At 42.5% G+C, this 27,383-nt stretch overlaps 1 protein-coding gene across 2 annotated transcripts in view; it reads right to left on the bottom strand.

Annotated features, from left to right (window-relative positions):
• LRRK2 (leucine rich repeat kinase 2) overlaps positions 1 to 27,383 on the bottom strand; it is a 120,247-nt gene that overhangs the window by 10,013 nt on the left and 82,851 nt on the right. For both annotated transcript variants that reach the window (XM_075016297.1, XM_075016306.1), the window contains 13 exons: positions 26,268 to 26,469; positions 18,329 to 18,417; positions 17,024 to 17,211; positions 15,941 to 16,095; positions 15,134 to 15,280; positions 14,780 to 14,971; positions 13,563 to 13,709; positions 13,096 to 13,196; positions 12,698 to 12,888; positions 9,245 to 9,405; positions 6,704 to 6,874; positions 5,453 to 5,553; positions 3,830 to 4,024 (listed from right to left, as the gene is read on the bottom strand). In XM_075016297.1, coding sequence (XP_074872398.1) covers positions 3,830 to 4,024; positions 5,453 to 5,553; positions 6,704 to 6,874; positions 9,245 to 9,405; positions 12,698 to 12,888; positions 13,096 to 13,196; positions 13,563 to 13,709; positions 14,780 to 14,971; positions 15,134 to 15,280; positions 15,941 to 16,095; positions 17,024 to 17,211; positions 18,329 to 18,417; positions 26,268 to 26,469 — 2,040 coding nt within the window. The remainder of the gene's footprint in view (positions 1 to 3,829; positions 4,025 to 5,452; positions 5,554 to 6,703; positions 6,875 to 9,244; positions 9,406 to 12,697; positions 12,889 to 13,095; positions 13,197 to 13,562; positions 13,710 to 14,779; positions 14,972 to 15,133; positions 15,281 to 15,940; positions 16,096 to 17,023; positions 17,212 to 18,328; positions 18,418 to 26,267; positions 26,470 to 27,383) is intronic.

Genomic DNA, 27,383 nt, shown 5'->3' with positions numbered 1-27,383 from the left:
GATAATCACAGAACCATCGAAATGTAGGGCTGGAAGGGACTGAGAGATCATCAAGTTCAGATTCTGGGGGCTTTCCCCTGCTCTATATTACAGAAGCTAACCAACTTCACTTGTCAGGAAGTCTCATGAGAATCAGCTTAAATTTCCATCCAGCCCATAATGACTTCAAGGTATGTCCCATCTCTGACATCCCCTCAGTAATTGCTCTTAATAATTAAAAAAAAACAAAAAACAAGCATTTATGTGGCCCCTTCGATTTGAGCATCTCAAAGCACTTTTCAGGCATCAGCGAATTAACCTCAAAGTCTGCACCTCCACTTTGCTACAGTAACTATCAATTCTAATGTTTCACAGTTTCATAGGGTAAGTCTAGGTACAAAAAACAAACGTAGAGTAGTTCCGATTCTTATATCTAATAGTATTCTTGACTATGAGATGTAGCAGATATGGCTGCATAGCATGAAAGCTGTTAAAGCTGGAGCTAGGCTTTCCAGAAGCTATATCATAAGAACAGGCTTACTGGGTGAGACCAAAGGTCCATCCAGCCCAGTAGCCTATCTGCCGACAGTGGCCAGTGCCACTTTTTAAACTGTGAAGTACCAGGAAAATTTTGAGGAGTAAGGGGACTTTGAAGATGCCCTGGCACTTGGAAGTACCGGTGGGTACGCCACAGCTAGATGCGTGCCAACACTTCACAGTTTAAAACTTCAGAGTTGCTGTGGAGGGGGAGGGGGGCAATTTGCTGAATGAAGTGCTGCCTATGTACGGCAGCACTTCATTAGTAAACTCCGAACAGCCTCATTACCATCCTTTCTTCGAAGGAATGTGGTAATGTAGACACAGCCTTGTTGTCCTCTAGTTCTCATATTATGGGCACAAGTAAATAACTTCTCCTTATTCACCCTCTCCACACTTGTCATAATTTTATATACCTCTGTCATGTCCCCCCTCCGTCTCCTCTTTTCTAAATTGAAAAGTCCCAATCATTTTAGCCCCTCCTCATACGGGACCTGTTCCAAGCCCCTAATCACTTTATTTGCCCTTTTCTGAACCTTTTCCAGTGCCAGGATATCTTTTTTTAGGTGAGGAGACCACATCTGTACACAGTGTTCAAGATGTGGGCATACCATAGATTTACATACGGGCAGTAAGATACTCCTTGTCTTATTTTCTATCCATTTTTTAATAATACCTAACATCCTATTTGCCTTTTTGACAGCCTCCGCACACTGTGTGGATGTTTTCAAGGAACTATCCACGATAACTTCAAGATCTCTTTCCTGATCAGTTATAGCTAAATTAGCCCCCATCGTATTGTAAGTATAGTTTGGGTTATTTTTTCCAATGTGCATTACCTTACACTTATATACATTACATTTCATTTGCCATTTTGTTGCCCAATCACTCAGTTTGATGACATCTTTTTGAAGTTCTTCACAGTCTGCCTTTGTCTTGACTATCTTGAACAGTTTAGTGGCATCTGCAAACTTTGCCACCTCACTGCTTGCCCCTTCTCTAGATCATTTATGAATAAATTGAACAGGATTGGTCTAGGACTGACCCTTGGGGGACACCACTAGTTATCCCTCTCCATTCGGAAAATTTACGATTTATGCCTACCCTTTGTTTCCTGTCTTTTAACCAATTCTCAGTCCATGAAAGGACCTTCCCTCTTATCCCATGACAACTTAATTTACATAAGAACCTTTGATGAAGTACCTTGTCAAAGGCTTTCTGGAAATCTAAGTATACTATATCCACTGGATCTCCCTTGTCTGCATGTTTGTTAACCCCTTCAAAGAACTCTAACAGATTAGTAAGACATGATTTCACTCCGCAGAAACTATGTTGACTTTTGTCCACCAAATTATGTTCTTCTACGTGCCTGACAATTTTATTCTTTACTATTGTTTCAACTAATTTGCCTGGAACCGATGTTAAACTTACCGGTCTGTAATTGCCAGGGTCACCTCTAGAGACCTTTTTAAATATTGGTGTCACATTAGCTATCTTCCAGTCATTAGGTACAGAAGGACAGGTTACAAACTAGTGTTTATAGTTCTGCAATTTCCCATTTGAGTTCTTTCAGAACCTTTGGATCAATGCCATCCGGCCCCAGTGATTTGTTAACATTAAGTTTATCTATTTGTTCCAAAACCTCTAATGACACTTCAATCCGGGACAGTTCCTCAGTTTCATTTCCCACAAAAAATGGTGCAGGTTTGGGTATCTCCCCAACAACCTCAGCTGCGAAGACTGAAACAAAGAAATCATTTAGTCTCTCCGCAATGGCTTTATCATCCTTGATTGCTCCTTCTGTATTTGTATGGTCTAGGGGACCCACTGGGTTTTTAGCAGGCTTCCTGCTTCTAATATATTTAAAAACATTTTGTTATTACTTTTTGAGCTTTTGGCTAGCTGTTCCTCAAAATCTTTTTTGGCTTTCCTTATTACAGTTTTACACTTGATTTGGTAGCGTTTATGTTCCTTTCTATTTACCTCACTAGGATTTACCTTCCACCTTTTGAAAGATGCCTTTTTATCCCTCACTGCTTATTTACACAGGTGTTAATCCAAACAAAAAGCAGTCAAGTAGCACTTTAAAGACTAGCAAAATGGTTTATTAGGTGAGCTTTCATGGGACAGACCCACTTATTCAGACCATAGCCAGACCAGAACAGACTCAATATTTAAGGCACAGAGAACCAAAAACAGTAAGCAAGGAGGACAAATCAGAAGAAGATAATCAAGGTGAGCAAATCAGAGAGTGGAGGGGTGAGGGGGAAGGTCAAGAATTAGATTGAGCCACGTGCAGCTCTTTTTTTGGTCTCTTAGTATGTTTTTTAATTTGGAGTATATATTTAAGTTGGGCCTCTATTATAGTGTCTTTGAGAACCTTCCATGCAGCTTGCAGGGTTTTTGTTCTAGTCACTCTGGCTTTTAATTTCTGTTTAACTAACCTCCTCATTTTTGATAATTTCCCCTTTTGAAATTAAATGCCAGAGTGTTGGACTGCTGAGGTGTTCTTCCCACCACAGCAGTTCAACTATTCCCAAGCAGTCCTGTAATGGTGACCTCATGGACCAGATCCTACGCTCCACTCAGTACTAAATTGAGAATTGCCCCTCCCCTTGTGGGTTCCTGTACCAGCTGCTCCACGAAGCAGTCATTAACGGCATCAAGAAATCTTATTTCCACATCTCGCCCTGATGTGACATGTACCCATTCAATATGGGGGTAAATGAAATCCCCCATTACTATTGAGTGTTTTATTTTGGTAGCCTCTCTAATCTCCCTTAACATTTCCACATCACTATCACTGTCCTGGTCAGGTGGTCAATAATATATCCCTACTACTATATTCGTAGCAGAGCTTGGAATTACTATCCATGGTGATTCTAGGGAACATTTTGATTCATTTAAAATTCTTAATTCATTTGATTCTATTTTATCTTTCACAAACAGTGCCACTTCGCCACCCACATGGCCCATTCTATCCTTCCGATATATTTTATATCTTGGTATGATTGTGTCCCGTACATTGTCTTCATTTCACCAGGTTTCTGTGATGCCTATTATGTCAATTACCTCCTTTAATACAAGGTGCTCTAGCTCACCCATCGTATTAGTCAGACTTCTAGCATTTGCGGAGAAGCATTTTAAAGATTTGCCTCTGCTTATTTGTCTTCCCATCCCAGATGTATTAGATTCTTTTATACATGACTGTTTGTCTGATCTATTCTACTGTTAAAACGAATTTAATCTGTAAATAAACATCAGTCCCACAAATACCAAGGAGTTAGTAATATTTGACAACTTTCACACCTACCATAGAGGTATGGCCGTCTGTATTTAAGTTGATAAATGAAACCAGTCCTTTTTCTGTATTTCCATTACCTATCCAGACCCCAGTCTTGTTGCAGCTTTGATTGGAAGCGACCATGCACTCTGCTGTAAAGGTACTGGGTACTGAAATGTGTCTCATCAAACAGATAAGCTCTGCTGAATTCAAAATATCATAAACCTGCATAGGACAAGATAACAGCTGCTGTTAATGAATAGATAGCACTTTGTTATCCTTCAGAATGACAAGTACTTTACAAGCAATTGTACAGTGCATCACAGCATGTACTGTCTTTTATCTATTGCAGGTACACAGTCACCAGCAACACCACTTTACTATTTTTCAGGGGGAATAGTAACAGACTGGTAGCCATGTTAGCCTGTATTCTAACAAAACAAAACAAAACCAGCAGTCCTGTAGCACTTTAAAGACTAACAAAATGATTTATTAGGTGATAAGCTTTTGTGGGACAGACCCACTTGGATCTGTCCCATGAGAGCTCATCACCTAATAAATCATTCTGTTAGCTTTTAAAGTGCTACAAGACTGGTTTTTTTGTTTTGTTTTTTTCCCCAGGGAGTAGTGAAGAATACATTTTCCTGACTGAAACCAAGCGGTGGATGCACAGCAGATGTGGAGCTGCATATTTGAATCTGCCCAGACAGTGTGGAGAGATAGCTCGGTGGTTGGAGAATTGGCCTTGTAAACCCAGGATTGCGACCTCAGCCCTTGAGGAGGCCTTTCAAGGGCCCAGGGCAGGTTAGATTTAAAAAAAAAAAAAAACCTGTCTGGTATGGTGATAGGTCCTTTTGTGAGTGCAGGGGACTGCACTTGATGACCACTCAAGGTTCCTTCCTTCCAGCTCTATGAGATGTGTATAGCTTCATGTTTCACGGTAGGACAACATCAGTGGGACTTAGTCTTCTAAGTAACATAAGGCACAATATCACAGAACAAGGGACTACAGTGATAGAAAACACTGTGACAGATTTTAGAAGCTGTATGGAGTTATGTAGGTTAACTGCATCCACAATATTATAATACGTTCTTGTTTTGGAATGTTAAGTGAAAACGTCTATCTGGCATGAATCCAATGGAGTTAACATACATGAGTATTAATGAAGAAATGAAGTAGCAGAAACATCATTGGATGGTGCATGGCAAAACATAAAAGAAAATTACCAATCTGTATGTCACAGAAATATTTCTGTTCAAAAGTAGAGTGGAGAAAATATTGTACCACTTCCAAAGGGCTTGCCCACAATGGGGTATAAATTTTGGTGCACTGGTGTGTAATACAATGACTGACTGATACAGACCCTGCTGGTGCATATCATAAATTCCCTAGAGCATGTAAATATAGTCCTGTTTGAAATGGGACTACATTAATGCCCATTAGGGAACCTTCTGGCTCACCAGTAGAGTCTACATGGGCCAGCTGGTATGCAACATGCTTACACAGTCTAGAATATATACTCCTCTGGCGCAAACTGTGACAGAGGTGCATGCTCTACAGACAAGTCCTAACAAACGCATCACTTTCTTTTGAACTGGTAGAGTATAATTAAGTCAAGAGTACACAGAAACTATAATACAACCACAAACTACCTGGGCAGATGTAGGTCTTTCCTGCGGGTTTTCCTTCAAACACTTGCTGATTAAATTTTCAACTTCAGGCCAAGGGGCACACCCATATTCTTTGACAGGATCTAAAACATAAAATTGGTGCTGCAAATTAGTTAATAGCTTAATAGTTGCAATTTATCATAATTAAGTCCTGAGAGTTATGAATACCATTCTTCTTACCAAAATTTCTCACAACTTCTTACAAATCTGCCCAGAGAAATATCCTACAGTAGGATAAAATTTCAAACTGCATAGAGATTAATAGAGCTCTGGGCAGATTCAAATATGTCACTCTACATTTGCTCTGCATCCGCCAGGATCAGCCAGCAGCATGCTAGCTATCTTTTACCTGTATCAGCATCTGCACTCACAGCAGCAAGCTGTCTGGAGGAAGGGAGCTAAGATGAGCAGACTTGGTGGGAGGGCTGTGTCATCTTTGATCAACTGGTGTTAGAAAAAAACAGGAGACACGCCATCCCTTATAGCCTCAGATTAGAGCATGAGGAGGAGAAGGGCTCAGGCATGGACCAGTGGGCAAACTGCTAACTAAAACCTGGGATTTCAGGTGCATCTAGCACATGTGTACCCACACAGAGGAATACACACAGGGACTCCATCTCTTGAAGAATTTAAAACTTTACAAATAGCTTCACAACATCATTTCTGTTGCTTATGTGCCCTGATCATAATACAAAGAAGGTCATTAGTTAAAATTTAATTTTCAATGCATAAAATGTGTAACTACTTCAAGAACTAAGAGTTAAATTCTCAATACCACACTCTTACACAAGGTCTGAATATAGTTCTAAGCAGAGCTTTTTTGGTGCCAATACTTGCCGGTACTGAGTTCTGGCACCTCAGCAGTCCCAGCCATGGGAGATGGCTGACTATCAGCACCGTTTTTTTGTTTTTTGTTTTTTTTTTTAAAAAAGCACTGGTTGTAAGCGTACAGCAGTCCTGTTTCTTTACAGGGCATACCTGTTTGCTCCCTAATTTGCCTCTAATAGTTATGCCACGGATCATGTTGACCCAATGTCTCTAAATCTGGATTTCTCACTGTGTGGAAACTGAACATAATTTTAGAAAAAAATCAAAACCTGCACTTTGTTTGCATTGTTCTTCAAGCACAGGCCCACAGTAAGACACAGGATACAACATAAGTGGCACCATTCATCTTAGCCAGCATGACAATCAATATGTTTCACTGTTAAATCTTGAGGAAACATGTCATACCTGGTAATTTTCCATGGATTGCTAATTCATCAAACTCATTTGGAAACTTCAGGCCTTCCATTATTCTACCTCCTGTCGTTAAAATGTCATAAAGAAGCAAACCAAATGAATATACATCAGCTTGTTGATTGTAAATAACATTTCCTCTGGCAACCTCTGGTGCTCGAAATCCTGAAAATAAATGTTTCGTTGGTAATTATGATCCTTGCCAGGCTGATGATGCTATGACTGTCCTTTCAAGAATAAATACCTCTTAATGAAAAATGTCACATGAATTTAACCAAAAAATTCTACATATTCTGAAATGCTAGCAGTCCATATATTAAAGTACACAGAAGAAATGAGCAAATGTAATGTTAGCATAAAAACCCCAACTATCTGGAAATCAGTTAATAAACTTCTGTATTATTAGTCGAACCATTCAAAAGAGATTTATTATTTACTAGTGAAAAGCAAAGGCATGTCCTGCAGTCTGAATAGAGGGCCTGATACTGCACTATGGGAGTCATGACCTCATGTTCCTGGCAATGAGCCCAAGTCTCAGTTACACAAACACCACCTTTTCATTGCTCAGGCAGTGCAAAGGGAACTTCAAAATGGTGTAAACATGATCCAATTATGAAGCATCTGAAGAAGTGAGTTAACTCACGAAAGCTCATACTCTAAACTTTTCTGTTAGTCTATAAGGTGCCACAGGACCCTTCGTTGCTGCTACAGATCCAGACTAACATGGCTACCCCTCTGATACGTGATCCAATTAAAGTCAATGGGAGCTGCAGGTATTCAGCATATTTGAGAAATCAGAACCCCCAAAATGCACATTACAGATCACTAAAATCAATCATCAATCAATGGAGGGTGTCCCTAGCCTTTGTTTGTCAGAGGCTGAAAATGGGCAACAGGGAACTGATGATTACCTGTTCTGTTTATTCCCACTGGGGCACCTGGCACTGGCCACTGTCAGAAGACAGGATACTAGGCTTGACAGACCTATGGACTGACCCAGTATGGCTGTTCTTAATCACATTTAAAAGTACTGTTTTAATCGAATAATAAGCATAACATGTTCAAATTAAACATATTTGTACAAAACAAACATAGTTACACCATGAATAATAACAGAGAGAAAGCCATGTTAGTCTATATACTATCAAAACAAAAAAGCAGTCAAGTAGCACTTTAAAGACTAACAAAATAATTTATTAGGTGCTGAGCTTTCATGGGACAGACCCACTTTTTCAGACCATAGCCATACCAAAACAGACTCAATATTTGAGGCACAGAGAACCAAAAATAGTAATCAATGTTGACAAATCAGAAAAAAAATTTCAAGGTGAGCAAATCAGGGAGTAGAAGGGCGGGGAGGCGGGGGTGTCAAGAATTAGATTCAGCCAAGTATGCAAAAGAGCCCCTATAATGACCCAGAAAATTCACGTACCGGTTCAAACCACATATTAATGTGTCAAATTTGAATATAAAAGAGATTTCAGCAGCCTCTCTTTCTAAACTCTTGTGAAAATTCCTCTTCAGTAAGATGCAGACTTTTAAGGCATTAACAGAATGGCCCACTCCATTACAATGCTGGCTGACAGGTTTGTGGATCAGGCGTCTTTTTATGTCTGTTTTGTGCCCATTAACTCTTTGTCTAAGAGAGTTTGAAGTCTGTCCAATATACAAAGCAGCTGGGAATTGTTGGCACATGATGACATATATGATGTTAGTTGAGGACCATGAGAATGTGCCTGTGATTCTGTGAATAACCTGGTTAGGTCCACTGATGGTATCTCCAGAATGGATATGTGGACAAAGCTGGAAGCGGGCTTTGTTGCAAGGAAAAGTTCCATGACTGGTGTTCCTGCAGTATAGACTGTGGTTGTGGGTGAGAATACTCAAAGTTGGGAGCTGTCTATAGGAGAGAACAGGCATGTCACCTAGGGCCTTCTGCAGTGTGGCATCCTGATTAAGAATAAGTTGTAGCTTAATAATGCGTTGCAGTGGTTTGAGTTGGAGGCTGTACGTAATAACCAGTGGTGTTCTGTTCTTGGCTTTTTTGGCCTGTCTTGGAGTAGTTACTCCCCCTTCTGCCCCTCTACTCTCTGATTTGCTCACCTTGATAATTTTTTTCTGATTTGTCAACTTTGATTACTATTTTTGGTTCTCTGTGCCTTAAATATTGAGTTTGTTCTGGTATGGCTATGGTCTGAAGAAGTTGTTCTGTCCCACGAAAGCTCACCTAAGAAATTATTTTGTTAGTCTTTAAAGTGCTACTTGACTGCTCTTTTGTTTTGATAGTTATATCAGTAAACATAAATTAACCTATAAATAAGATCCCATTATACTACCAATGATGGGTAAAATGTACCTTTCTGTACAAGGGAATGAGGGGCAGGGTGTAAATCTATTTTCATCAGTAACAACACGATGAGAACCACAGCAATGCAGAGGGTTTCCTAACTATGTATGTGTCACAGTGGAATTCTAAAATATTGTCTTATGATTTTTAACAAAACAAAAAATAAAGCAAAGCATTTTTTGCCATACCTGGTGTGCCTTCTGAGGTTTTTATTCCCATTCTGCAGCAATACTGAGCAATGCCATAATCAGCAATCTTTGCAATGACTGCTGAATTGGGATATAACGTAAAAAGCAGCACATTATGAGGTTTTAAATCACGATAAATGATCATTGAGGAATGCAGATACCTGTTAACAAAAAGGTACTTAGATGAAAGCATTTAAAACCCATAACCAACTATGTACAGTAAACCATGATATTATTTTTAATCATTATGACATCAAAGGGAAAAAGATTCACTACTATGACATCAGATTGATGGATTACGGTTCTGGAAGAATGCCAGCGTATCACTTGTTGGCACATGAACAACTTGGTATTATAATTCAAAAGACTTCATCTAGAGCTACACCATCAATTAGAAAAAGAAATCAATTCAATAAAAAAAAAAGTAGTTTCCCTGCACCCTGCCCCGGGGCTTCCTTTCCAGATTTTATAATTTTAAAATCTTATTTCCCTAAGCATTATAAGGACAGTCACAGAATTTCAGGTTAAAAAGAATGGAATAATTAGAGATCAAGAGTTATGTCTTTTTCTCCATTCACATGAATCGTACTTGTGAAGAGAAAAAACAAAAAGTCCAGGAGAAAAGAGAGACTAGATCAAATATTCTACAGGTGAGGAATCCCATCATGCTTTCAGCCTTTATCCTTTTGTTTCCTTTGAAAACAACCAAAAATCATCTAGATTACATTTTTAAAAATTACAGAATTCTGCCTCTTTTGGGACACACACAGATTAAGAATATATGCTAGCCTGGCAATACAGTTGATTAAGTTCTTGAAAGGATAAGCTTGTAAATGTCATCAGGTGCCCAAACAAGTAATGGGAGCAGATGCCTGTGACAGTGAAAAACCCATTACAATCAACATACTACACCAACTACAGTGAGAATCTATGCCACACACTCTCTAAGAAACTGAGGAACCACTTGATCAAAATCCCTTTTACAATAAACAAAAGAAGATTAAGGATGAACTCTCTGAACTTGAAACTCTCATCAATAATCAGGCATCCACACAAGATCCCACAGAACGAGATTTTACTTATACTAGACAAGAAATCTATAAAACACACTTCCACTCCCTACAAAAAAGAAAGGACAATAAACTATCTCAATTACTTCAGACATCAGGATACTACAACTACAACCACCACAGCTCAATGAACATTATTGTTAACCTTTCCAGCTACAAACTCAGCCCAGAAGAGTCTCTCTTATCCTGGCGTCTGTCTTTCTGTCCCACTTCCTCTGCGAACTTAATACAATTCTGTGATGAACTCGAAGCCTTCTTTCACTGTCTCCATCTAAAGGAATTCTTCCAACACACCTATGAACATCAGTCTGACTTGCTCGACCCCCCCATCCCCATCAACCCCAAAAGAAGAAGAACTCTGTGTGTACTCCCCCAATGGCCATAGGATTTCTACATTCAATGATTCCGCAGCTGTGCACAGACTGACATTATACACAAACACCACCAAATGAAATGCAATCTTAACTATGCTGAACGCTATGCTGTCCAGAGTCTCAAACATTACCCATACATTATAATCAAACCAGCTGACAAACGGGGTGCTGTTGTCATCATGAATAAATCAGACTATGAACAGGAGGCAGCCAGACAACTCTCCAACACCATATTTTACAGACCTCTTTCCTCTCATCCCACTTTGGAATTCCAAAAGAAACTACACCATTCTACTCAGGACCTGATTCACTCAGACACACCATCTGAACCCCACCCTGGATTATTCTGTTTACTTCCCAAATCCACAAATCTGGAAACCCCGGACACCCTACCATTTCGGATATTGGCACCCTTACTACAGGACTACCCAGTTATGTAGACTCCCTCCTCGAACCCTAGGCCACCAACACTCCCAGCTATCTCCGAGATATCACTGACCTCCTGAGGAAGTTACAAAACATTGGAAAACTTCCTGACAATGCCACCCTTGCCACTATGGACACAGGGGCTCTCTACACTAATATTCCACATGAAGATGGACTATAAGCAATTAGGAATATCATCCCTGATGTTACCACAACTAATCTGGTGCCTGACCTCTGTAACTTTGTTCTTACCCACATTTCCCATTTGGGGACAACTTACACCTTCAGATTAGTGGCACTGCTATGGGCACTCGCATGGCCCCACAATATGCTAACATATTTATGGCTGACTTGGAACAACAGTTCCTCAGCTCTTGTCCCCTTACCCCCTCCTTTATTTATGACACATCAATGACATCTTTATCATCTGGACCCATGGTAAAGAGACTCTAGAAAAATTCCACAGCAACTTTAACAATCTGCACCCCACCAGCAACTTATGCCTGGACCACTCCACACGAGAGATACATTTCTTGGACACTACAGTATAAATCACTAATGGCCTGATCAATACCAATCTCTACCAGAAACCCACTGACTGCTACACTTACCTACATGCTTCTAGCTTTCATGCTGCACATACAACATGATCCATTGTTTACGGTCAAGCCCTGAGATACAATCACATCTGTTCTGATCCTACTCACAGAGACCGAAAACTACAACATCTCTGCCAAACATTCATAAACCTGCATTACCCAAATATAAACAAATTGACAGGGCCAGACGAATACCCAGAAACCAATTACTCCAAGATAGGCCCCAAAAAGCCAATAACAGAACACCACTTGTCATTACCTATAGCCCACAACTCAAACCACTGCAACGCATCAAAGATGTACAACCTATCCTAAATTATGATGTCACACTCCAGAAAGCCCTAGGTGACAGGCCTATTCTTTCCTATAGACAGCCTTCCAACCTTATGAGGATTCCCACCAGCAACCACAGGCTATACCACAATAATACCAATAATGGAACTTTTCCTTGCAAAATTGGAGACTACTGCCATAAAAGTTTGTAAATTTCAAAATTTATATTACAAAATGTGACTATTTTTCTTTTGCCTTTTGACTTGTCGGGATATGAATTGAATATTTTGTTAAAGGGGGTTTGGATGATGGCAAAAAAGAGGTGGGGGCATGAGGGTTTCTCAAAAATCAAAAAGGGGGGCATGATGCTGAAAAGTATGGGAACCACTGTGTAGCCCATAGAAACAAAGCCCTTATGGAAATCTTCTGTAGAACTGAATAGAAATTGTAACCTTTCTACAGAGTTTTTTTAATGATCTCACATAATTTAATGAAAGCACACTGAATTGTATACACTGCTTCAAGAACACATAAATATGATTGCATTATGTATTCAATTAATTAAAAGTGAAAAGAAAGAACTTGTTAAACGAAAATGAACTGAAAGAGAATACGTACACCCTTATGGTATAAAAGGAAGGGCAGGGAAGGGACAAGATTTAACTTTTCAATATTTTTCAGTGACTAAATTAGCATTTCAAGAATATTTACCTTAAGCCATCTGCTACATGTAGAGCTATCCTGTGCTGAAGTGTTTTAGTTAAGCTTGAACTATCTTGCTGAAGCAAACGATCCAGAGAGCCTTTAGGGGCTAATTCCATTACCAACATCCGGGGACGGATTGCAGCAGCCAGTAAAGACACTAAGCTAGGGTGATGGAGGTGACAAAGCACTGCAAGCTCCTGTAAATTGTAAAATCAAGTGAAATGCTGTATGTATGGTAACATTTATATTCTAGGGTGAACTGTGTTTGTTTCAACTATTTTAACTATAAAAAGACAAAGAATTCAGAATTAAAGGCAGACACTTCTGTGTAAACATTATGAAACCCTTCATTATCATGGGCATATTAGTGCTGCACTATTAAAAAAGAGGACAAAATTTCTTACTTGTCGTAAGAGTCTGAGGGAGGTATGTTTGTTAAAAATCTTTACAGCTACTTCTTCTCCACCATATGATGCACGGTACACAGATCCAAACCCACCATCACCTTTTCAAAAAGAAAATAGAAGGAAATATATATATGTATAAAAAAAAGACCTTCAATCTTTTCTCAGACTGACCAGGTCTGACTCTAAAAATCACAGAGCACCAACAGCTTCAACCATGAGAGTAATGAGTGCTCAGAACACCTGAAAAATCACGCCCTTAGCAAATATATCATTGGACAGTCAACAAAACCCTCTATAATTCAGAATTATCGTTTAATAGCATAATACACAAGCCAAATAGGAAAAAAAGCTCAGAAAATGTTTTCAGTATATTTTAACTCTATAGTTTCATTTACATAAACACTATACTTTCAATATCCATCCATATATTAGATATAAGCAGGAGTCGAAAAATTAATATTCACCCAACAGAAATTCAGGAGCTTGGTCAAATTCCAATTCATCATTGTTCAACATGATATTTCTAGGCAAATCAGCCAATATCAGGTCAGGTGCAATCTGGGCAATTGGAATTGTAAATCTGGGTTGATCTGGATTTACTAAGAGATCACCTGAGTAAAAAAAAGAAAAAAAACACAAGATGTGGTTGAAAAAGCAGATAAAACAGCACATCACTCTACGCTGAGCAAAATGTAGAGACAGCTGTTTTTATGCATGTACACCACTAGAGAACTCTGCATATGTGTATTAATTAGTGACAACTGAATATACATCTCCAATTTATATCTATGTGTAAATAATTCCAAACCAAAGTTGAATGGCAAATTCTGGAGAGGCCAAACTTGTTGATTCTTCAATTTGCATACAACAATCTTCAGAAGTCTGAGAGCCACGGTACAGCTGCCCAAGGCTCAGGGCATCAGCCCTATGGGACGCACCTAAGAGGGCCTGGGGCTTCAGCCCCACTGCTGCTGAAGGCCTGAGACCCAGCAGATGCGCCTTGAAGGTCTGAGGCCCCAAGACCCACTCCTCATTGGGCAAAAGCTCTTACCCTACCCACCCAACTGCCAGGAGCAAGTCCCATGCTCCCCCACTTCCTCCAAAGTCTGGGACGTGGAGAATGAGTGGGCAGTGGGAAACATGGGTGGCTTCGCAAGCCACTCTTTAATGTTAAAAGAGCCTCATGTGTCTCATAAGCCACACTTCTGGCACACGCAGTGTTCAATGTTAAAAACTAGCCTCCATCAGCAGTAACCATACAGCATTAAGCTAAATGAATACGACATATTTCTCTATACCTAAAACAGGAGATGTCTTGAGTAACTAGGTGGTACCCGTTGTTGAAAATTGCCATTTCAGTTGTGATCACTACATGGGATCCAATCAACTAGACTAATGTCAACTGCAGCACTGAGTCAGAATTAAGCACATGAATAAGGGCTGCTGATTTGGTACCACAACACATGAGTGAGTAGCTCTTTCAGCCTTCCTACCTTGTACACAGTTACACGAAGGCATTAGGGCAAAGTTGTGGTTCTTGGACCACATTATGCGGATGGTACTGTTTATTTTAAGTGAGCGTTCTTAAATAATGTGAGAGACATATGTTATTGTAATGGACATCACTATACATATTTATTTAAACAGGTATTCTCATTAGCTTAATTAAAATATAAAATACCTTCTTCAGCTTTTTTAAGTAAATCATCAAGTAATATTTTTTGGTGTTCTTTTCCATCCTCAAAGGTATACAAAGCCCATTTCTTCAATAATGTTTCCCCTTCACCACATACATCTATATCTAGTAAACCTGGAAACCATTCTTCCATAAGAGAATCAATGTGATCCACAACTTGCCCCAAAAGAATACAACCTGTAAAAAGAAGAAGAAAAAAATAGAACCAGTCTACTAGATCTTAATTATAAATACATGTTCTGTAAGGCACAAGTAAAATAAACAAATGCATCAAGTTTAACTCAAACAGCAGGTACAAGAGCTAGTTTAGGAATAATTTAATTAAATTAATAATTTAACCTTTTCTGCAAGAAGGAGTTGTAATTTTCAAAAAACTGTCTGGGTTGCTGTCAAATAGTGCTGATTCCACCAGACAATAAGCTTCAGGAGACCAGTTCAGGTAAATACCTTGTCTCCAATACATTCTGTTAGGACGAAGAGCTCGTTCTAGGGAAAACAAAGTTAGTTTAAGTCAGATCTTTAATAAGACCTCGATAAATGGGGCTGAAAACTCCAAAATAATATTATTCTAAGCACTTACTTGTGGTTTTATATTTATACAAAGCGAACAACCAAAGCCTCTTTGCATACAACTGCATCACCAGAAAAGCAAAACACACTAATAGTATCTTTGACCATTCCAAAACACATATAAAAGAATACTAAATATTGTCTCAGCTCCTGGCTTTGCTGGCTGATGTGGAATAGTAGCAGACAAGGCTTCTACTTCCTCCCTATTTTTCCTGCCATTTCTGCAGAAACTAATCCCAACCATGGTTAAATGCAAAGATTTCCACTGTATCTGGCATGCATGTGCATGCATGCACGGTGGTGCTGAGGTGAAGGCAAGCCCAAGAGACTTCTTTAATTCTCCCTTTCACTCTCACACAGTGCAGGCACAGAGCATTCCTAAGAATTTTTAACTCACAAGTAAGGGTCACTATTTTATTTCTTCACACTTGGAAAATGGCCAGCGATGAACCGCAAACAAAAATATAAAAGCACAGAAGTTCAGCAGCTGGGATTTGAATCTGTAGACTGAAGTTAACCCTATGGCTACTAAGCGTTTAAGATATACAACACAGATTTGAAGTTTAATGTCAGTACCTCTTCCTGAGAGCATATAAGGAGATACTTCAAGTAATCTGTTGATCAGTCTGGACCAGAATCCCATGGGAAAGTAGGGCATTTCATACAGCCTAATGATAATTTCTGAGTTCTCACAGTGCGGAAGATCTATAACAGGTCTGTTATCAGACAAACTGAAAGAAACAAACATTATTTTCCAGAATTTCATAATTTATTACTTTCAGAATTGCTAAGGACATAGATTAAAATGAGATTTATTCTACAGCTTATTTGTTAACTATATTGATGAATGGACGTGAAACACGAATGCACCTACAAATCACATTGGTTGTGCCCATATTATTTGGGTTTACTGGTACCTTAAACCCCAGGTTGTGAGCTCAATCCTTGAGAAGGCCATTTAGGGATTGGGGCAAGTAGACAGTAGGGATGCTGATTGAGTCCTGCCAGGAGGGCAGAGGACTGGACTAGATGACCTCCCAAGGTCTCTCCCAGTTCTGGGAGATGTATACCATCAATAATTCTTATCTTATAATTCTGTAACATCACATATCCAAAGACTCTGAAAAGCTTCAGAGGGACTAATCAATTAGTCCACATAACGCTGCATCCTTTAAGGAAAGTAAGGATTAGTATTTGCATTGCACTGACGTGAAAGCTGAGGCAGAGAGGCCATGTGACCTATCAAAGCTTGTGCAAAAAGAAGATCTTAACACCAGCATCAAAAATCATAACTTCCACCTAAGTGTGATCTTGACTTAACCCAAATAGTTTAGCTGGATGATCTGATTATTAGTAGCACGGGATAGTTTTACTATTGTGGTCTCATTGTAAAAGGAATAATAGTCCTTTTCATATGTTGCTTTTCATATACACCATTTTTCATTGTGCTAACAGGATATAACCTTGTTTTCTAAAAAATCAGTTAAATTTTTACAAGAATAGTATACAAGTCCATTGTAATCAACATAAGTCTTGCTCACTAAGTGGAAACTGCTTTGATATCAAACAGCTAGACATTTCATTACAGCCCAAGAATATGAGAATTTTTGATATTGGTATATTTCCATGGCATATTTATTGTTTTTGCATTTTGTTTACCTGCTTGGAACAAGTAGGTGATATTCTCCTAATGGCAATGCAATCTGGAACTTTTCCAGAAGCTTAAAGTACTGTGACAAGTAAATCTTAGGGAATCTGCTCTTCTTTAAAAGGAATGTTTCCACATCTGAACGCTTTATAATTCCCTTAGGATATTTAGGAAAGCCTTCCACCTTCACAGTCAAAATCTGTTAAAAAAGTAAAAAATTTCAACTCTGCGGTCATAATTGGATTACATTTTTCTGCAATATTTTACTAGTATTATTTACTGAAATTCTTAATCCTATTGATAGTAAAACTCAAAATTTCAGCAATGGCAGCTGTCAGAGCACAAGTTAACAGTTCTGAATAGTATATCCAGGGGAGCTGACAGCATGCATGGGGCCCTGGGGCAAGGTGGGTGGACCAGCTCTGTGCCCTGGAAGAGGCAGAGCTGGGGACTGTCAGTTCTCCATGCTGCCTGGCATGTGGCAGTCCCCACATCCCAGAGCTGCACAGAGCACAAGGCACAGCACTCACTCAGTAACTTAAAAGCCCTGTAGCTATGGCCGCCACTGCTACTGGTTGGGACTCCCAGACCTGTTTGAATCACCAGACCCTAGGGTAACAACCTTCTTTGCCCCCTCTCTGTCGATGGGCCTGAATATATCCCATGACATATTTAGCTACCTCTCCTCTCAGCGTAGTGTAGTAGTGTACTTTAGTGGCTCCTCTTACTGCATATGGGAGATTATTACACATGTTAAACAGTCAAGAACAAATCTTGAAAGATTTGGACGTCTGCATAAACACCTAAAAGTTCGGAAGCTTTTTCACGCTCACCAAACCAACAGTGGATCCTTCCCAGGTAAACGCTCCTAGCAGTGCCTTTGTCCCTTATCTGTCCCAATACACAGATTTGCATACCCCATCCTCTTCAGCCAAGCAGAGCAAGGACCCTAATTACTTTCCCCCATCATTTGAAGTTGCTGTTATTGCTTCATTTCAGACCTCCAACCTTCAACAATTTGTTGCAGGATTATGTTGCCCCTCACTGGTGATCTCCATCTCATTTAACACATGTTCTTGGACCCACTGACTGTGAGGTGTGGCAGACATCAGTCAGAGAACTAAGATTGGAGGTACTGGGTTACATCTGTACCCTAGGTTAACAGACAGGAGGAAGAACTCTGCAAGGAAAACTGAGATGCTGTGAAAGCGAGCAGAAGGAGAAATGGAGCAAAATGAAGCCAAGTCAGCTACAGTAGTGAGGGACAGAGGAAAGAGCTAACTAAAGGGATATTTAAAACATAATATGAAGCTAACCTGTGCCATGATTTTACATAGCCACTTAGGGTCCACAAAATACAGATCTGTTAGCTGCAATGCTGGGTCTTGAAAATGTAGGAGTACGCCTGCATAAATAATATTGCAATTAGAATAATATTACGCTACATCCCTATGAAACAAAAGAAAACGAAGTTGCTTTTAGAGACTCAATTCTGGGCTGCCTCTTCCCCCACTCTTCTGATTAAGAACACATTAAATAGAAGATATGCTTATCAAACTGAAAAACAATGCAGGATACTATTCAACAGAGATCTTGATATCACTGTAGATGGTTCTTTGAAAATATCGTCTCAATGAGCAGCAGCAGTCAAAAAAAACTCAAAGAGAATATTGAGAATCTTTAAGAATTGGATACATTATAATCAGACAGAAAAGATTTTATTAATGCTATACAAATTCGTAGTATGCCCACACCTTGAATACTGCACGCAGATGTGGCTGCCCCATCCCAAAAAAAGATGTATTGAAACTAGAAAAGGTTCCCAAAAAGGTAGCAAAAATGATTAGGGGTACGGAACAGTTTTCATAGGAGGAGAAATTAAAAAGACTGGGACTTATCAGCTTGGGAAATGACTAAGGGGGAATTTTTTAGAGGTCCATAACGTCACGATGGATGTGGAGAAAGTAAATGTTACTTATTCTTTCTCATAACACAGGAACTAGGTGGTCATTGAATTAAAATTAATAGGCAGCAGGTTTAAAACAAACAAAAAGAGAAGTTACTCACCTGTGGTAACGATGGTTCTTCAAGATGTGCCCTCGTGGGTGCTCCACAATAGGTGTTGGGCTCTCCCGGCGCCGCAGATCAGAAATCTTCCAGCAGTTTCTCCTGGATCGCGCGTGCGCCGGCACGCGCCACCCCCCTGCGCGCCCCCCGCCGCGTGCGCGATCCGGTCCCCGCCAGTTCCTTGACCAACCGCCTCAGATGCTCCTGAAAAGCACTAGACAGAGATCTGAAGCGGGGAGGATGGGCGGGTGGTGGAGCACCCACGGAGACACATCTTGAAGAACCATCATTACCACAGGTGAGTAACTTCTCTTTCTTCTTCGAGTGGTCCCCGTGGGTGCTCCACAATAGGTGACTACCCAGCAGTAACCCAAGTAAGGAGGTGGGTAATCGGTTTATGTGCAGCTTGCCCCCGAGAGGACTGCTGTCGACAAACGGGTATCCTCTTCGAATACCTGAGGCAAGGCATAATGCTCGGCAAAGGTGTCGTAGGACGACCAGGTCGCCGCTCTACAGATGTCTTTTAAAGCGATGCCCTTGAAGAAGGCTGTTGACGCCGCCACCGCCCTGGTGGAGTGAGCCCTGGGTGGGGCCAGCAAAGGAGCATTTTGAAGCTCGTAACACATTTTTATACAGGACACAATGTGCTTAGAGATTCTCTGTGAAGAGAGACCTTCTCCTTTTGACCTGGGAGAGAGAGAGACTAGGAGCCTGTCCGTTTTCCGGAAAGACTTAGTTCTGTCTATGTAGAAGGCCAACGCCTTCCTCACATCCAGGAGATGCAGGAGTGCCTCCTTGCTGGAGCTGTGAGGCTTCTGGTAAAATGAGGGTAAAACTATTGGCTCGTTAAGATTGGACTCCGAAGAGACTTTTGGAACAAAGGCTGGGTGCAGCCTTAAGGTTACCGCCTCCTTTGAGAATACTGTGCAGTGCGGCGTTGCCATCACTGCCGCGAGCTCACTCACCCTGCGGGCTGACGTAATTGCAAGGAGGAAGGTTGTTTTTTTTTTTTTTAATCGTAAGAAGACGTATGGGAACTGTGACTAATGGTTCAAAAGGTGGACCCGATAGCGTGCTGAGCACCAAGTCCAAATTCCACGATGGTGGAAGCGGTTTCCGAGGGGGGTACAGGTTTATCAGCCCCTTCAAGAACCTGGTAACGACAGGATGGGTGAATACCGTGGGATGCCGAAAGGCTGATATAGCGGCGAGGTGGACCTTTAGCGAGGATAGAGAAACCCCGCCTCCCGTGAGGTCCAATAAGTATTCTAGTATTACAGGTATAGGAACGTCAAGGGGAGCTAACTGCTTGGCGGAACACCAGGCTGTGAATCGAGTCCATTTCTGCTTGTAAGTCCTCCTGGTGGAGGTCCTTTGGCTACATTCCAGGACTTGTACTCCCTCTGTACACGTGCTCTTTAAAGAGCTGAGCCATGGATTAGCCATGCTTGTAGGTGCAGACCCTGAGGGTGCGGGTGCACTAAGGACCCCGGAGCCTGCGAGAGTAAGTCCGGCGCCACCGGCAGAGGAAGCGGTGGGCAGTCCGACATGCGCAAAAGCAAGGGAAGCCATTGCTGCCGATCCCAAGCGGGACTATGAGTATCATGCAAGCTCTCTCCCTTCTGGCTTTGTGCAAGACCTTGTGGCAAACCGATCGATCTGGGGGAAACCCCCATGTACGAAAAATGTGCTGTAGCAGATCGGAGCGGATCTACCCTTTGTACGTGATTGCGAAGCGCCTGCTCAGCTGATCTGCTTTCACGGTGTGAGAGCCCAGCAAGTACGAGGCTTTCAACGTTATGCTGTTGGCGATGCACCAATTCTACAATTGGACTGCTTCCACACATAGGGCACGAGATCGTGCTCCTCCTTGTCGATTGATGTAAAACATAGTGGAGGTATTGTCGGTATTGAATCCCGACTACTTTGCCATGTAAGTAATCTCGAAAATGTTTGCAGGCATTGAACGCTGCTCTGAGCTCCAGCATGGTTATGTGCAGTGTCTGTTCCGCAGGGGACCATAGCCCTTGCGTTACCTTGTCGCCGATGTGCGCTCCCCATCCTATGTGGGAGGTGTCGGTAGTAAGAAAAAATAGAAATTTGTGGTTGGTGAAAAGGCACCCCCCACTAGCAGATTCTCGGGGTTTTCCCACCACGCCAGGGATCTGCACACCTCTGTTGTGGGCGACACCACCCTGTGGACAGTGTGGGATGCTGGTTTGTAAACGCTCGTCAGCCAATGCTGCAGGCTTCACATGTGCAACCTGGCATTCTGTACCACAAACGTCACTGCCGCCATGTGGCCCAGCAGCTGTAAGCACGTTAAAACCGGCACTGTGGGGCTGTATGTGATGACTTGCACCAGCGAACTGATGGCGTGGAAGCAGGCATCGGGTAGGTACATCCTTGCTGTGATAGAATTTATGCATGCCCCTATGAACTCTATATGGTGTGTGGGTTCGGACTTTGACTTTGTGAGGTTGATGACTAGGCCCAGCGAAGAAAAACGTGTCCGCTGTGACGCGTATCATGCGTGAGACCTCTGCCTTCGCGGCCCCTTTTAGCAGGCAGTCGCCCATATATGGGAAAAATGAACACCCCCTGTCTGTGCAGGTAGGCTGACACCACTGCCAGGGTTTTGGTAAAGACTCTGGGGGCCGAGGAGAGGCCGAATGGAAGAACCCTGTGCTGGAAGCACTCCTGGCCGACCGTGAAGCGGAGGAAGCATCTGTGTGCCGGGTGGATTGTTATATGAAAGTAAGCATCTCGTAAGTCGAGTGCTGCAACCCAGTCTCCATCGTCCAGTGCCATGAGTATCAAGGCAACTGTGATCATCCGAAAACATTGCTTGCGCAAGTAACAGTTGAGGCCCCGAAGATCTAAGATGGGCCTCCAGTCTCCTGTTTTCTTCTCTGGTAGGAAGTAGCGTGAATAAAAACCTTCCCCTGGAATTATTCCGGCACTCTTTCCACCGCCCTTATGAACATAAGGTGAGTCACCTTCTGCTTGAGGCTCGCCTCGTGGCAGCGTCCCTGAGGTGAGGCCTGGTGGGAGGCTTCGTCGGTGGAAGCGACTGGGAGGAGATCGTGTAACCCGTGGCTACGATCTCCAGCACCCATTTGTCTGTGGTGATCTTTTGCCATTGGGAGTGCAACTGTCTGAGGCGATGATGGAACATGAGATGAGAGTGGCATTGAGTGAAGGTATTGATAGTGCAGCCCCCGACATACCCGTCAAACTTGTTGCCTTTGGGCCTGACCCGAGGGCGTACGGCTTTGTTGAGAACGTCGCCTAGGAGTTCTGTACTGTTGCTGCTGTTGATAGCGCCCTTGGTCGTAGCCCCATTGATATTGAGCACGCTGTGGTTGTAAGCATAGCGTCTTTGCTGAGGATAAAATTTTTCCCTCCTGTATGGGGGAGTATAAATGCCCAAGGTTCTAAGTGTAGCTCTCGACCCCTTACTGGAGTGAGGGACCGAGTCGGTTGAGTCTGCAATCAGCTTTTATGTATCAAAGGGAAGGTCCACGATCTTCGCCTGTAGGTCCCTCGGGATACCCGACGTCTGGGGCCAGGATTCTCTACGCATGACCACTGCTGTAGCCGTTGAACGTGCCGCTGTGTCTGCCACGTCCAGGGCAATCTAGACTCCCGTCCGCAACGCTGCGTAGCCCTCTTGAATAATCGCCTTTAACACCGGCTTTTTGTCTTCCGGAAGTGAATCCATGAGGGGAGTAAGTCTGGAGTAATTATCAAAATTATGTTTAGCTAGGTGTGCCCATAATTTGCCATTCTCAATAGCAGGGTAGAAGAGGAGTATACCTTCCTGCCAAACAGCTCTAGTTTCTTAGCATCTTTGTCCGATCCCCCCGATTTGTACTGAGAAGCCTTTGACCTCTGCTGGGACAACTCGACCACCAAAGAATTTGGTTGTGGGTGACTGAAGAGGAACTCCATGCCCTTTGCCGGGACGAAGTACTTCTTATCTGCTCTCTTGTTCGTAGGCGGAACAGAGGCCGGAGTCTGCCATATAGTAGTGGCTGACTCCAGAATGGCTTCATCCAGCGGAATAGCAATTTTGGACGAAGCCGGGGGTCTCAAATTTTCCAGGAGTTTGTGATGTTTCTCCTGCACCTCTGCCGTTTGAATGTCTTGCGTGAAAGCCACCCTTTTAAACAGCTCCTGAAACTGTTTAAGGTCATCCGGGGGAGAGACATCCCCGGAGGCCATGGCCTCATCTGGGGAGGATGAGGAGGAACCACTAGCGTAAACCTCCCTCGAACCCTCGGGCTCCTGCGGTCGATGATACACTTGCTTGCTGGAGGATTGTGAAGGAAAGTCTCGGGGTTCTAAAATTAACTCCCCTTGAGACAACTGTGTTTCCGTCCCCGATCGGGAGTGCGCACGGGGGTATTGAGCGGCCGGGGGGGGCCCTGCCCCTGGGTGTAGGCCTGTGGTGTCTGTGTCCAGCATGATAAGGACGACCATGGCAGCATGGGCAAGGGTCTGGGGATGGAGACCTAGACCACTCACGGGGTGTGTACCCCCAATGTCTGGGAGAGCGAGACATCCGCGACGACACAGATAGAGGTGAAACTGGCTTGTGATAGTACTCCAGGGGATCCAATCCCAGAAATGGTGAAGGTGGCCCAAGCCATGGTGACATTGGTTGGAGGAATGGAGAAGGAGGTTCCAGATGGGCCGGTAGAGACACAGGCCTTCGGTGCGGCATGGGTATCACAGAGGGAGGGCTTAGTGCTAACAGCAGCGCAGCCCTGTCTGGAGATGGACTGCAGTGCCGGGCTTTTGATTTTGCCTTGCCCCTCCCCAGCAGGGCTGGCACGGCCCCCTTCCGTGCCGGGGATCTCGGCCCCGCTGTCAGCACTGCGCTCGGCACCATCAGCTGCGGTGCCGCGCGGGTATCCTCCTCCGGTGCCTGCAGGCTCCATGCCTGGCGCCCCTGCACCGTTGGTGCCACGGGGGCCGGTGCCACCTGTGGCGGTGCCGCCGGGTCCGGCGCTTGCCTCGCTGATGCTCTAGGCGCCGCGCGTGCCAGCTGTTGTATAACCGGAGGCTCAGCCTCTGCCACATGCACTGCCGCTTGCCTGAGTATGCGGCTGGGGGCTGTGTGCTCCGCTCGTCCTGCTCGCTGCAAACGCCGGCAAGGATTGAGCCAGGGAGAGTTTCCTCCGTTTCTGCACCGAGGGGGTCAGAGAAAGCTGCCCTCCTCTTATGCAACCCAGAGGGCCCTTCTGGGTGAGGCTTCTCCAGCAAGTCCGGCTGGAGAGCCTTATCAACAAGAGCATTTTACGCCTCATCGCTCTGTCCTTCCTGGCCCTGGCTGTGAGCTTAGCACAGTGAGAACACTTCTGGGTAGCCTGTGATTCCCCCAGGCATCGGATGCATTTGCTATGCCCCACGGAGGCCAGCATAGCTTCACGGCATGACTCACGCTTTTTAAAACCTGAAGAGGCCATTGCGGTGAGTCCTTTAGTGTTAATAGGGTACTTAGCACTTAATCCGTGCTTTTCCACCCCAAATAGTGATCACCGGCCTGTGGAGCAGTGGGCGGCCTAAATGGCCTTCACGTTCGCTGTTCTCTTCTTCTTTTTTTTTTTGGCTGATATTCTCTTTGTCTTTGCTTTCTCTCTCTCTCTCTTTTTTTTTTTTTTAAATAACCAAAACCAACAAATGACACATAGAAAAAAAACACTGTTTAATCTGACTCTGGCCTTAGCTTGAGTAGATTCCGTCTGCAGCTGATGGCGGTTGAGAAGGAACTGGTGGGGACCGGATCGCACACGCGGCTAGGGGCACGCAGGGGGGCGGTGCGCGCCGGCGCATGCACGATCCAGGAGAAACTGCTGGAAGATTTCCGATCTGCGGCGCTGGGCGAGCCCAACACCTATTGTGGAGCACCCACGGGGACCACTCGAAGAAGAAGCAAATATTTCTTCTTATAATGCACAGCCAACCAGTGGAACTTTTTGCCATAGGATGTTTTAAAAGCCAAGACTATAACAGGGCTCAAAAAAAGAACTAGGTAATGGCTATTAGACAGGATGAGTAGGGGTGGTGTCCCTAGTGTCTACTTGCTGGAAGCTGGAAATGGGTGATAGAAAATGGATCACTTGATGATTACCTTTCTGCTACACCCTCTGAAACACCTGGCATTGGCTGGGATACTGAGCTAGACAAACCTTTTGTGTGATCCAATATGACCGATCTGATGACTTTAAGAAAGTTTTGTGGATACACAGGACAGAGTCCAACAGCAACAAAAATTATAAGATTTAGACACCTGACTTTTGATGAAAGGTTAAAGTAACTAGATATGTTCAATCTCGGAAAAGAAACTGAAGGGACATTTGGTATTCTTTTAAAATGTTTAGGGCTCCTTTTGGGGGAAGGGGTTATTTATCAATTTACAAGTTCAATTGTACAGAAATGGGGTAAGTTTCAGGTCTTTCTTTTCATATATTCAGTAATGACTAATGTTCTTTATATATACCACTCTTTACAGTATGAATACAACTGCATCCTGCATACTTTTGATACCTACTACACTTTAATGTAGTACCATTTCAGAAAGTGCTGTACTGAAGTGCACTAGGGAACTTCTAGTGTGCAACAGCAGGATCTACAGGGACCAATTAATGTGAAGTCACCGCATGGTAGTCCATGTACACAGAAGTCCTTAGATATAAATAATCATTTCTGGTGTTAAACACCAATTTCATGGTTTTTGTATTGGGTAATTTTATCTGTGCTTGTTGGTTAAAACATAAAAACAGAACTAAATATGTTCAGGGCTGTCATGAAGAGGACAGTGATCAACTGTTCTCCATTTCCACTAAACGTAGGAAAAGTAGTAATGGGCTTAATCTTCAGCCAGGGAAATTTAGATTGGATATTAGGAAAATGCTTTTAACTAAAAGTATTATTCAGTATTGGAATATCTTATCAAAGGAGGTTGTGGAATCCAAATCACTGGAAGCTGTTAAGAATAGAATGGTCTAGTTTTACTTGGTTTTACTTCAGTGCAGACGGGAAAGGCGTACTATGGTGACTTCTCGAGGTCCCTTTCAACCCTATATTTCCCAGGATTCTATTATTTCAGTCAGCTATGCTGGGGCAATCTGCTGCAGGCCTGAAGCACACTCATGGAACCCCATGAAGAAATTATAGTACCTGATTCATTCAGAAAATGCACTGCATGATGAAGTTCATTTTCATCCAGCTGTAACTGCCTTTCTTCTACCAGTATTAATAATCGCTTATAGTCAATCACAGGAAATTCAGTGGGAACATTTTCACGTTCAGATACAATTATCTTCTCAAGCTCCAGGTAGCTGTCAGGGATTAGCTGACCTACTACTGGCTGGTCTCTGATCTGTGTAATTATAAATAATAATCTTAAAACACATTTACGCATACAAGATGTAAATTAAGCAGGGAAAGTGGACCAATCACACAACAGCGGCACCATGTCAGTAGAACAAAAGAGAGCTATTTGTTCTCTACCCAAGCCTTTCTAAAGGTTCACAGAATTTTTTAAAAATTATGTTGAGATCTATTGTGAACATATTTTTAAAAAATTATGAAGTACATAAAGTACATTAATATACAAAACTAAATAATTATATTCTTAACACTGGAAAAGATTTCTTAAAAACCCTTTTATTTAAGATAAAGGCAATCTATTTACTGTGTGTCTAAAATTGTAATGCATCACATATGGGTAACACAGGATAACAGGTAGAAAATAGAATAAAAAAACCAAAGTGTTGTGTCTATAATTATATCAACTTGGCCTTGTTTTTCAATCTTTCTCGCCACCATAGTCAGGGTTCAGCTAAAGGCTGAAAAGATCTGAGCAGGGAATCCTGCATATAAGTATGCATGCCAATGATATGCTTTCAGCAGTCTAAATTCCTAGTGCTGTCCTACATATCTCAGAACTAAATCATTGGGGTGAATTCCTGGCCACTCTGAAGTCAATTGAAGTTTTGTAGTAGCTTCAGAGGGGCCAGGATGGGAATCTCTCGTGTTTATCTGGAGGTAACCTGAACTGAAGTAACTCTGATTTATTAGAAATCTATAAATGGACTTTCAGAAGCTATGTCTATACTTGTCCCCAACTTCAAAGGGGGCATAGTAATCAGGGTGATGCGAGATGACTCATAAATAAAATTCTGGGGAGTAAAGGCACTTCAAAGTAGCATGGGCACTTCGAAGTGCCTGCAGCTACACAGTATGCCCCTGGCACTTGGAAGTTTGACACTTCGAAGTTGCCACGGGGGAGAA

The sequence above is a fragment of the Carettochelys insculpta genome, chromosome 1 (assembly GCF_033958435.1).
Source record: "Carettochelys insculpta isolate YL-2023 chromosome 1, ASM3395843v1, whole genome shotgun sequence".
Classification (NCBI taxonomy): Eukaryota; Metazoa; Chordata; order Testudines; family Carettochelyidae; genus Carettochelys; species Carettochelys insculpta.
Note: the sequence above shows the minus strand (reverse complement) of the source record. Positions and strands in the feature narration are given on the sequence as shown.